Source organism: Saccoglossus kowalevskii, chromosome 1, assembly GCF_978046115.1.
Source record: "Saccoglossus kowalevskii chromosome 1, keSacKowa6.1, whole genome shotgun sequence".
NCBI lineage: Eukaryota > Metazoa > Hemichordata > Enteropneusta > Harrimaniidae > Saccoglossus > Saccoglossus kowalevskii.
In genome coordinates, this window is record NC_140641.1 from 26,835,056 (window position 1) to 26,847,132 (window position 12,077).

The following is a 12,077-nucleotide window of genomic DNA, read 5'->3' on the forward strand; positions in this document are numbered from 1 at the left end:
CTAAAGATGAATACATATACAGTATTATTTGTTGATACCTACGTGACTTAATGTAAAGATTATGTCGCGTGAATTGAGATAATGACTTCTTTCCTTTTGACATCCCTTACTTTAAAATGAGAAGCGTGACAAATTGCGCGATATTTGTTGTTATGAGGAATATGTTGCTGTTTTTTTTTTTGATAATTCACAATTTTCGTACAGTTTAACTAGCATGTGACAAGTTTAGTGTTAATAATTGTGCGTATTGAACAACAACTGTTGAAACCCTTCGTGTTTGGTCTTTATTCAATTGTGTTGGAGTTTTATTTATTTATTCCACGAGAAAAGTCAATTTCAAACATATTCTAAGTAACAAAATCGACTGTGGCACAAACCATATAGTTCTATAATAATTTTTTGGTTTTCGGTGTGAATTAAGAGCAGACATTAAATAAAAATATAATTGTAGTCAAAGCTTAGTTCAATGTTTGCTAATTAAAAAAACGGGCACAACATTTTGTCTCGGCTACATTATTCAGTGAAGAATGAACTCGATCGTGTACGTTGCCATGGGTCCCACGTCGAACAAGACGCGGAGCAGCAATTGTAGCACTTTAATGTTCAACTAGATTTCAATCAAAATACTGTAAAATAAAAAAGACTGCTCATCGTCGTGCTGGTCTCGGGATATGGTGATGTTCGGAAATAAATTCACAAATGAAGGCGTTAGAAAATATAATTTTAGTGATTTTTTGTGTATACTGGGTAACTACGAATCATGTTTTGTGTCAGAAATGTGTTATTGAAGCGTGTCGTGAAACCACCTGTAGTTACACATCGGAAATTGGTCTTATTGTTCTTTTAGTAGGCTTTTTTCGATTTCCGCCCCTGTTTTCACGCGAAATTACCTGCTTCAATATGCTTTCCACCGCACCGTGTCGTGTCGTATGTCGTTGTAAATTGCGTTGAAAAAAGGCCTCGGAAACGTTTATGTTTTATCATTTTCACTTTGCCTCAAAAAGATAATTTAACATTATTGTGACAACATTGTACATTTCACTTTCCTCAAATTTAGTTTTCGAGCTGAATCAATTTCTGTATTTTCAACCTTTTCTTTGTATAATAATCTCAGTATAATTACTAGTAAATGATATTGTATTTGCTCGTGTGGTCAATGACCTCTATCTATTTTGCAATAACCCCAAAAAGGTTACTTCTTAACTGAAACCGAACAGGACTAAGAAAAGATGAAGTGAAAAGCAAATCTCGAGAATTGACGGATTAGAGTGTAAAGTACGTGACGGTAGGCTACAGTGAAATCATTCTCGAATCAAGACACTGGATTGGGTAGATGTTATGTACGATGTGAAATCGGTTAAACAATCATTTAGGAATGCCTTGTATAATGATATTCACAGCCAGATCAAAGGCAAGCTCGACATTGAATCGAGTTATTAGTCACTATTATTCTGCGTTATTAAGAAACATATGTGAGTAGATCGCCGACAGTGAATAAATTCCAGTGTGGTAAATCAAACATATTTCGAGATTTTGAAATTGTGACGTTTTGCCGTTGAATTCTGACATGTTTATATGATCATGCGCGGTCCAATAAACATGTCCAGCAATTGACTAGAACACACGTGAGGTCATCAGGCTCACACCCTACATACAGAACCATGTGGGTTGCGTGGTGCTGATTGCTCGTTTGCATGGCTACTCGCATTGTTGTTTACATACTAAACAGTCAAGACAGCATTAAAAACGGCTAAAACTCAGTAAAGATATTTTAGATTTACCTTTTTTGCAGAATGCAGACCTGTTTATTCAATTAAGCAGCGTCTGTACTCGCTAGCAGATTGTCATTGATTTTTCTATATCAAGTTCTCCAAGCATACACACACGCTGAGTAAACTCTCTAATAATGTATTGTAAATCACATTGTATTGTAAGTAACAATAGAACGCTGGGGTACGTTGACGTATGTTGCTTACAATCTTATGAATGACAAATTAGCTTCGTTTATGTCACAATGCAGGGAGCGCAATAAAGTCTTGTGGAACGTTGGCTATGTTGAAATGAATCGTGCAATGAAGAACCATTGACCAAGGTCAAGGCTGGCAGCACGTACCCAGAAATATCGTTTTTTCGTGAGTTGTCTAGATTGTATTACAGCAACGCGCTTTTGAGATTTAACGTTAATTTTTCACTTTCTTCCTTAGACTTATTCGATGCTGCGTTGTCTTGAAAATTAACTTTTAAATTTCTATATCGCATGTGTCACTGTATTCACAACCTTCCTACATTTAACATGGTGAAAACAAAATGCCTTATCTAAAAATTGATACCGATAAAGAAAGTTGTGTTAGAAAGTGGAATAATTTTCTTTGTTAGGCACTATTTAATCTACGTATCAGTAATGATTGGCGGGCAATGGTTTTTGTGGGGATAAGGCATTCCTAATTTTCCCCCAAGGGGGAGAACAGTTTGAACCATGTTTGAGATTATCGGGGAAGGAGGGTTGTATTACTTGATCTGATACGAATTGCATTATATTCTATATATTGTATTATAAATCGTGAGTTTAATAACGTAATATAGTAAAACATAGCTATGAAATTTCAATTTCGTTGAAGTGGCAGGTATAGAACACGTAATGGTGTAGGTTTAACAATGTTGGATGTTGTACTTCATTCAACCAAATCCATGTCATCTATGTGTGTGTCCTTGATACTCTGCCAGCGTGAAGTGCACCTTCATGTGTTCAGCTGGAAGTATTTCAGTCCTGTTGAATAAATCATAGCAGGGTGAAAACAAATTAATTTAATTGTGTGTTATTAATTTCTTACATTACTTGTGCTACATACTCACAATGATATGGCGCGCTATTTAGATGACGGTGAACATGCATAGATATACTTAATTAAACATAATCTTCGCTGCGTAAAGCATTTATGAGCAACAGTATCTTTCTCCGCGTAATGAAATATATTTATGCGTAACGTTATAATTCTCCGTGTAATGCCATCTGGGTGCAAAATATATTTATTCAAGATTTCGTGAAAACTGCAAATCCGATATCAACCGAGAAAACCCTTACAAATCTGCACCAGATCAGATGCGAATTTTTAAGATTAATATAATCCCAAACTCCCAGCTGCAGGGGTCTGAGTGGGTGGTATTTTTTACACTACTTATGCAATTATTGCCTCACAAATGCCAAAGGCCTCACAGGGTTATTAAACTCAAACATCCTACGATTTGATTTGTTGAATTCTGATTCCAAAATAGATCTCAAATTATCTAATATGAAAGTAAATCTGAATCTGTTAAATTTCCGAACGATGTTGCATATTAGACCGGATCGCATGTTACCGTAGAACCTTAAAAAATGGACAAGACGTCATCTCGCTGATTCTGCTTTGGTTTTTTGCCTGATTCACCGCGAGTCGCAACATTGATTTCGTTTTCAATATATTGGTAATGACCACGCGTGTTAATACACAGTGATTAATATTGGCAAGGTAGTAGAATAGTTTTATTATATATGGATTCGGGAATGGTACGTTATGTGTAAAATAACACCATGATCAAAAATATCACGAGATCAACAAATAAAACGGTGTCTCCCGAATATCAGTTATGATAAATGACAATATTAACATAATCATTTTTATTTCAATTTATCGATCGGCGTTAAACAGAAAATGACACTCACACTAATGTGATTTAACCAAAGACAATAGAATGTCTTTGATTTAACCAAGGCTGTTATTCAACATGGCCGTGTATTCATGGAATAACGATCAAGCTCAATGATCTAAAGTAAACACCTATATGCCCAATGAATTTTATTTACATTCAATAGATGTGCGTCACATAGCCCTCAAAGCAAGTATTGTAACAAAAAAGCATATAAGTGTCTTTTCTGTATCCAATGTCATAATTACATGTACAGTAAAATACAAAAAGAATATTTGAGAATTTCTCCCAAATCTAATCGAAAACGAAGTCAGATTACCTGCAATGGCTGACTGGAAGCCAGCGTTGAAATCCAGAGCCACCTCATTGTGCATGTAATCAGACCGCGAGTCAGCAAACTGGTCCAATTTGTCAGGGCCACCAACCATCGCCCCATATAATACATGTGGGTTAGGATCAGGAGAGGCGTAACCATGGATACCCCATCCGCATGTTTGAGGTGGCAAAGGACAGGAACTTTTAAACACAATTTAAACGGTAGGTAGTTAATAAAAGATGTAAATCTTAATATAAAAATGAAAAGTGCACTATCTCGTCGATCAACGAAAACATTTCCATATTAGTGTCATCATTGGAAGCTGTGTATTTGGTAGGTTTTCTCGCACATGACACATATAAATGTGTTATCAAAATTACTGACAAACAATCAATGTTATATTGATATAGCGGACAATAGCTATACAAAGTATCACGGTGCCCAGTAAGGATGATCGACTCATCAAATGTCAAACGTGACACAGAGGAGTATAAATTCATTGTAATTTGTATTGTTCCTTTAGTTTGTTTGACGTGTAAATTTATAAACCTCCCCCCGCTAATTGCCGTCATATATTTTTGATGTGAACACAATAGATTCAACAGAAATTACTTCCCAATATCCGTCACTCGTTAATATGTGAGAACTGTTTCTACACGAGAGCGGATATAAAAAAAAATACCTTGCTCTGTGGTGGGGGCGCTGAGGGGGGTCGTCACCGTAGCCAACCACGTAGCTTTTGCCAGTATCACCAAGTATGTATCCTATCTGTTCTTTTGCCCAACTCTGATATGGTCTTGTCCTTATTCCATAAGCCGATGCCACTAGTGCAATGAATGCTGTTGACGCTAAGTAGGAGGAAACATCGTAACATTCAGATGATTTTGACGATGCTGATAAATTCCTACACTGAAAGTAAGCGTCTGGTGTCGATCTAAATATCAATAACTATAATCCTTGTTACCAAAAACAAAAATCATGACTAAACTTAGTAGAAACATAAACATTGAATGTAATTTTAAGGAATTTGATTCATAAGTACTGTTGGAAACCAGTATTATAGATATTGTGCATACTACGCCGACTATTCTCCTGGCTGTCTGATCTCACGGCAATGTTCGTCCGACGTACCATCTTTGTGTTTAATTTTTTGTTCGGCCAAATCGATATTGATATAAGATCATTAAAATATACACGAGATCTTATACTACGGAGATTCAGTAAATATAATACAAGACAATTAAATTTTCTCAGCGTAATGAATCCTACCGGCCATCGATCGCGAATCATATCGCCAAGGTAGCAGTGCGACAGTTGTACCTCTGTGCAATTCGTTTTTGAAATCATAGGAGCCAGTTGGTACAGTGATGTCCATCAGAATTTATTTGTGTATAAAAGTTTGGGTGTCCTTCCAGGTGCATTTTAGCATGCGGGGTGTACGTTTCTAAAGATGTTTGAACTAGTTATTATTCTGTCATACCAGTCGTTGACGGCGCTGTTGTATTTGAAACAATTTGTACGCTAAACTTTTGCATTCGAGTTGCTCCAGTCGCCAACACACGCATAATTTAATGCAATTGACAAGAATAAATTCAACATAGCCCATATGTTAACTGACTTACACGAGTATCTGAGAGAGCCCCATTCATGACGAAAAACCAGACCGTCTGGAGTATATGGAATACCACCTCCGGGTAACCAGTTTTTCATGAACGATTTGGTTTGTTGTGAAAAAACTTTCTCTTCAGTAAACCTGTATAACAAGAGCTGACACGGAAAAAGAGTCATTGCAAAACTACTTATACGATTGTATCTGATTGGCTATCAATCCTTAACACCTAACAGTCAGACCAATCAGAGAACAGCTTGTTTTTCGATATATAAAATTATATCCTCTGTATATGCTCCGATTCACCTGGAGAAATTCAATAGTGATCAACTGCTTTGTGTAAATGATACCGTTGAGGGCGTGTAGGTCGGTTATTTTGAATAAGATAGATTTGTCAGAATTGTGAAGTTGTATGTGGGTAGTCAATAAATATATCAATTTCTCCTACTCACGCGTACTCCAGCCAACACGTTGTTCCACGCGAATGAGTAAGGTCGTCCCCGTGACAGCTCGCTGTTCATTTGGAGGGCATATTCTAAATACTCGTCGTTCTCCGTCGCATAATAGAGCCAACATGCCGCCCAAGTTAATTCATCTTTGTACCCGTTAGATCTGAAATACGAACCCATGAAATAATCATGATGCTGTTACGTCATTAGAACCGCAGGACATCGACCATCAGAATGAAGCAGCCAATGCACTCATCGGTTTTATAAAACTAATTACTGAACACACACCGATAATTGGTTTTAGTAGAACCATACAACAGCTTGAATGCAATTGGGTTCGCGAACTCAAGATAGTTCATACAGTTATATCACTTTCGAAATTTGCCTCTAACCACATGAATCGTAACGACGCAGGGGGTCTGACGTTTACCAAACGCATTCATGAATCTGCACCTATAAAACAGACTCACTTGTTAGTCTACGATTTTCTGCAACCATAATTATGATATGCATTATTAAAGCTACCAAGCCATTCATAATACATTGAGTATAGATATATGGTAACACTTATTTAACACCCGTGCCCTTGATATTCATATAGTATATATATATATATATATGGTTACACGTGGTTCTGATTGAGGATGGGTTACTTAGTTACATTTCCAAACAAAAAAACAGAGAGAGACATGATGTGCGATTGTATAATTTTTGGAGAAAAATTTAGTCTATTTATATATATTACATATTATATACTAGTACTAACAAGATTTGTTTATATTCGTGTTAGGGAATAAGACGGACTTCCATATCTTACTTGTAAACCTTGCCTGCTTCCGGTACGCTGTCCGAATAAATACCACGATAGGTGTCAGCAAAATGAAACAATGATCGAGCTTCATCTAACAGTAATTCTGCGTAGTCATTATCTGAAACAGCAAAGCTTGTTGTTGTGACCATTCATATTGATGATGTTTCGTATAATGTGTTTTCGATTTCAATTTATTCTCGCAAACAAGTCTATTTTTCAGAAAATACAGGCCCACGTAAGCTTACCGTGCTCTTTGAAGGCAATGGAAGCCGCAGCCATTGCAGCCGCCGTTTCGCCAACGCAGTCTGATCCTGGGTGTGTTTCATTAACCATGAATGCTGGACGGGCCATCGTCATGTCTTCCGGGCGCCCCCAGTAACTGTGATCGGCGTCTACAAGACCCACCTATGTAATAATGAATACATGATTTATCATGAGTTATAAACGCTGCTCTTACGACACGTAGCTGATTATTTGTTCGATGAACAACGAAATGTTCTAATACGCACTTGTACTGATTGTATTGGTGCGTAAAACAACAATCGCTGTGTACATTTACGTGTTTTTCATCCAACAAATACTATAATGTGTGTTGTGAAAGCAACATTTTAGTAGTTTACAATAAAACCAATTTTTTATTAAAATATTATAAAAAGTACTTGTTTTTATTCATTATTTAATTTTCAACTGAGTACAGTATTACAACTTTGTTAAATGCATTCTATAATCGTCGTTTAGTCGAAAAAAGATTATTTATTTGAACTTAAATATCATAAGTAAAACGCAACGCTATGCCGCACTGCGCTACGCTACACGACACGACACGACACGACACTACACTACACTACACTGCACTGCACTGCACTGCACTGCACTGCACTGCACTGCACTGCACTGCACTGCACTGCACTACACTGCACTGCACTGCACTGCACTGCACTGCACTGCACTGCACTGCACTGCACTACACTACACTACACTACTGTGCTATATTCCGTATTTCAAGTAGAACAAAAAACAAGTTAATAATAACACTCAGACATATCTAAAAAGTGTACCATTTTAAGTACTAGTACCCGGTTGCCTGACTGTTACTATTACATACTAGTCAAAAGGAATCTGTATATAGGACGATTCGCCACAGTTACTTACGTGTACATAGAACTCATTATCCGAAGTGTGACACTTGATGAAATAATCGGTAAACCAGCGTAAGCAGTCTAACATATAGTTCGCTTCCCCGGCTACTTCATAGGCATCACGAAATTCAATAAAACCCCAAGCCAGCACGGTGGACGCGTACGCTGCAGGAAGGCCGAGTTTTAAGAAATCGCCCGCTGAAAAACATAAATACACGTTAAACGTAATACTAAAGTGTGTAGAAAAAAGTGTGTAACATTGCTGCAGTTAACGGATAGTAAAAGGACGGCTAACGGTAGCTACATAGCTCGTCGATCGGGAATTTTATATAGTGACTACTTGACCATGTGAGAATAACCTAGTTCTGAAAAAAAACCCACAGTTCTTCCCTGGTAAACGGGCATTGTGAGAACAACGGAACTAGTAAACAGGTCCTGTTTGGAACAAAGATTGATACCCCAGACCATTCGTCCCGGTGTTATCGCTATCGCCACACGAGACTCCAGCTTGTCTCCTATACAATTTTCCTTCCGCCCACTTAATTTTAATATTCATATGACCTTTGCACTGACATCGATAGCCAATCGCATTCGACCGCGGACGTCACTCTAAATAAACAACTGAATAAATTAATATACCATATTTGGAAGATAGCGGGTAAATTCAACGTTGTTGGTGTGTTCCTTCGGGTTCCGAAGTCGCACGAAACGAGTTCATGTTCCGTTATCTTTCGCAAGTAAAACAGGTCGATATGTATTAAAACATGGCATTTGTTTTCTTGTTTTAACCCCCTTATTACGCAAGCTTCCGTCGAAGTGGTGTTTTTTTCGACGATTTGTGGCATGTTGCAAAACGAACGAAACATTGCGGCATTCTTAGCGGTGGATAAGGGATCGACTATGTCGTCACATTTATGTCTCGTTTGAAAGAGAATAAACAACCGCGCAGAAAAAATATGTTGCTAATATTTAAGTGCGGTGCCTTGAAATCGCCTGCCCGACGTCTAAATTTCAAAAGGATGTTCGATTTGCAATGACGACCGTTCATATGTACTAGGCGGCGTTACTAATTACTACTAGGGTCGGTGTTTGCATTAAGAATTATAGAACAAAAGATCAGCAAAGCGGTGCTTTTGTCGGCGATTTTGTCAAAGGGAATATTGATAAAATGTTGCAAAACAGAATCGCGAGTTGGGTGAAAAATTGCGCCGGCGGCATTCTCAGCGATGGCGACACCCGAGAAACACCGTGTCACGGTGCATTTGTGCATCAGTACACCGAAGAAATACATACATATTGTTGCGGACGACTATTGTAGACTGTGTTCGTGTAGTCTTCGAGTTTTTGGACAGTTAAAGTCGTGTGTGAATTTATTCAAGCCAGGAAAAGCAGGAGGGATAACTTATGGAAATCGTCTTTCCAATTTGATTCCAGTGCGACGTTGTGAAAGGAGCGACTCTGTCGTCTCATCTATGTCTAGTTTGTAAGAGAAAGATTGATAGCGCAGACAAATCTGCCAATAATGTAAAACAGTGGCGTGAAATTGTCAGTCATTCTAATATCTCCCAACCTGTGAACGAAAGGGTTTGGATCTAACCCTAGTTCTTTGATGACAAGTGGAAGAATTTGGAAAATAAGCGATTTTCCGAAACCAGTCAGCAAAAAAGCGACAGTATCTTTCCTGTTACATATAGCTTCAATTGCGGACAATTGTTCTTCTTTGATAGAGTTGATGCCATCGATGTGTTTTAAGACACTGTCCACTGCTGACGCGACAATTTCCTTAGAAATCATTTTGATTTGATTTATGGATGGCGAGCACCGACACTCCGATCCGATGAACTAATCAAAACTAAAATGGCGCGTGTCACGTGACTTTGTTTACTAAAGATAGCGTGGGCGTTTGATTGACACTCAACTCATTAGTATTCCACCAATCACAGCTACATCTACTTTCTGGATGTGCGCAGTCAAATTGTATAGGAGACAAGCTGGAGTCTCGTGTGGCGATAGCGATAACACCGGGACGAATGGTCTGGGGTAGGTACCCCACAACCCGTCGGGGAAATAGACGTATACTAGTGCCCTCATGGCCATGCATTATGTGCTTAATATGCAATGAGTTCGTTGCCCGTTTACTGGGAGGTGCAGTACCTTCGTTCGGTTGTGCCGGCACCATGCACCAGGGCGAGCACCGTGTTATACACCACACGAATATTAATATCAACTCAAAATTCGCGAGGGACACAAGTCTTTTGTTTTTTCACGATCACTCGCCAGCACTGTAATATTTCTTATGTTATCCATTTAACCTTTTTAGTGTCAAAAAATATTAAGCAAGTCTAGTAAAATCTCTTACCGTCGTAATATCCACCTGATAAATCTTCCCCTTTTACGCCGCTGTCGTATAACGCGGAATCACCCCTCCATGCTATCCTATTATTTGATGGTAGCGCGCCTGATCTTTGTGCTTCGTAAAAGAGCAATGACTTGTGCAAGAGTTCACTGTAATCATACTCGTCACCTGGAAACAATTATATAGCTGAAATCAATGAATGCAGATCATCGACCTCATCACGCGAGAACTCAACGTCTAGCCATGAATTACACTCAGAAGCTTCGTGTTTTTTTCGGCTTAGTTCGTGGTGGTAACCAGTAAATATGACATTGAAATATACGAGGAGTACTCCCTTGAAATCGCGTCTGTCAATTCTTAACGCAATTGTTAATCACGAAGTTGTTTGTTTTGGTGTATTGTAAGTCGCTTTGTTGCTGATTAGTTGTCTGGTTCAAAGCATAAAATTTATAAATTTATAAGCATAAAATAAATAAATAAATAAATAAACAAATAAACAAACACACAAACAAACAAACAAATAAATAAATAAATAAATAAACAAATACATAAATAAATAAATAAATCGAACCCATGTACGGTGCATAGTAACTATCAGACCTTATAAGGCATCGTACTACAGGGACAAAAACTACAACATTTTTAAAGCAATTACCTACCGTCAAGAGTACATCCCTGCCTACCAAATTTTTCCACTTTCTCTCGTAAACGTCCAATCTCGCTCATAAAGTCGATCTTTTGCTCTTCAAGTTCTTCATTCCGTCGTTGTAGTCTTACGGCCGTTTTATGAGCGCTGTCTTGAACTCCTCGCATGTGTGCCTCGAATTCTTCATGCTTCTCAAGCAACGTTTCAACCCATTCTTCTCTTTCCAAACCGACTTGTATGTTCGATTGTATCTTTTTCTCGAACCTGTCGATTTGTACCTCCAGTTGGTCGACGTCTGATCGATGTGACAACTCCAACAGAAGAGGGCACGCATCCATTGTTTCCGCCCGTGGTACTTTCAACAAGTAGGGACACTCTTTGGAGGATACATTTTGGCACATAAGCTGGCAATTGTCATGTGCTATGTTAGTGATGAAGGAACACTGCACACGCCTCATGTGAACAGTCAGAAACAGAAACGCATATAGAGCGAGAACCTTCATTTGGACAATGAAGCCTAACGCTGGCGACGAGGAACTGAGCTTGCTTTTGATATTACGATTAGTCTTTAACATTGTAACTGATATCTGTTTTTTTTCTTCTTTGTAAATAACAAAAGAAGACTTTTAGTCTTCAAGGGTAACTGTCTGGATTTGCATTGATGGATTATAAAGTCGATATCGATTAATATGGCCTGTGTAACAAAGTATCCAGTTAGGTCATAAACTATGGTCAACTGTAGCACATAAATATACTTGGAGAGATTCTACGCGAGACAATGTAAAAAAAAACATTTGCCAATTTTAGCTCGTCCTGTCATATTCTACCCAAACTTCAGAATTGGTATCGCCCGATGGGAACATATTTGTATAAACGGAAAAAGTAAATTAGGTTCTTGACACTTGCTGTGAAAATAGCTGTCCCGCCAATTGGTTTTATCATCATAAACAGATGCTTACACTGCTCTAGAAAATAAAAGTAACGTGACGCTACCACAGCAAAAGTTCTTCGCGTTGGAATCCAATATAGTAATGCAGCCGCGCTGTGAGTCGTGTGTTATCCGATTT

At 38.2% G+C, this 12,077-nt stretch overlaps 1 protein-coding gene across 1 annotated transcript; it reads right to left on the reverse strand.

Annotated features, from left to right (window-relative positions):
* Positions 1–2,532: 2,532 nt before the first annotated feature.
* LOC100368759 (uncharacterized) lies at positions 2,533–11,543 on the reverse strand. Its single transcript, XM_006824698.3, has 10 exons — positions 11,024–11,543; positions 10,368–10,532; positions 8,022–8,206; positions 7,115–7,274; positions 6,876–6,987; positions 6,062–6,221; positions 5,623–5,767; positions 4,683–4,848; positions 4,004–4,200; positions 2,533–2,767 (listed from the first exon to the last, which is right to left on the reverse strand). Exons 1-10 carry the CDS (start codon positions 11,511–11,513, stop codon positions 2,739–2,741), a joined length of 1,809 nt encoding a protein of 602 aa, XP_006824761.3. The 5' UTR covers positions 11,514–11,543; the 3' UTR covers positions 2,533–2,738.
* Between the last annotated feature and the right edge of the window lie 534 nt (positions 11,544–12,077).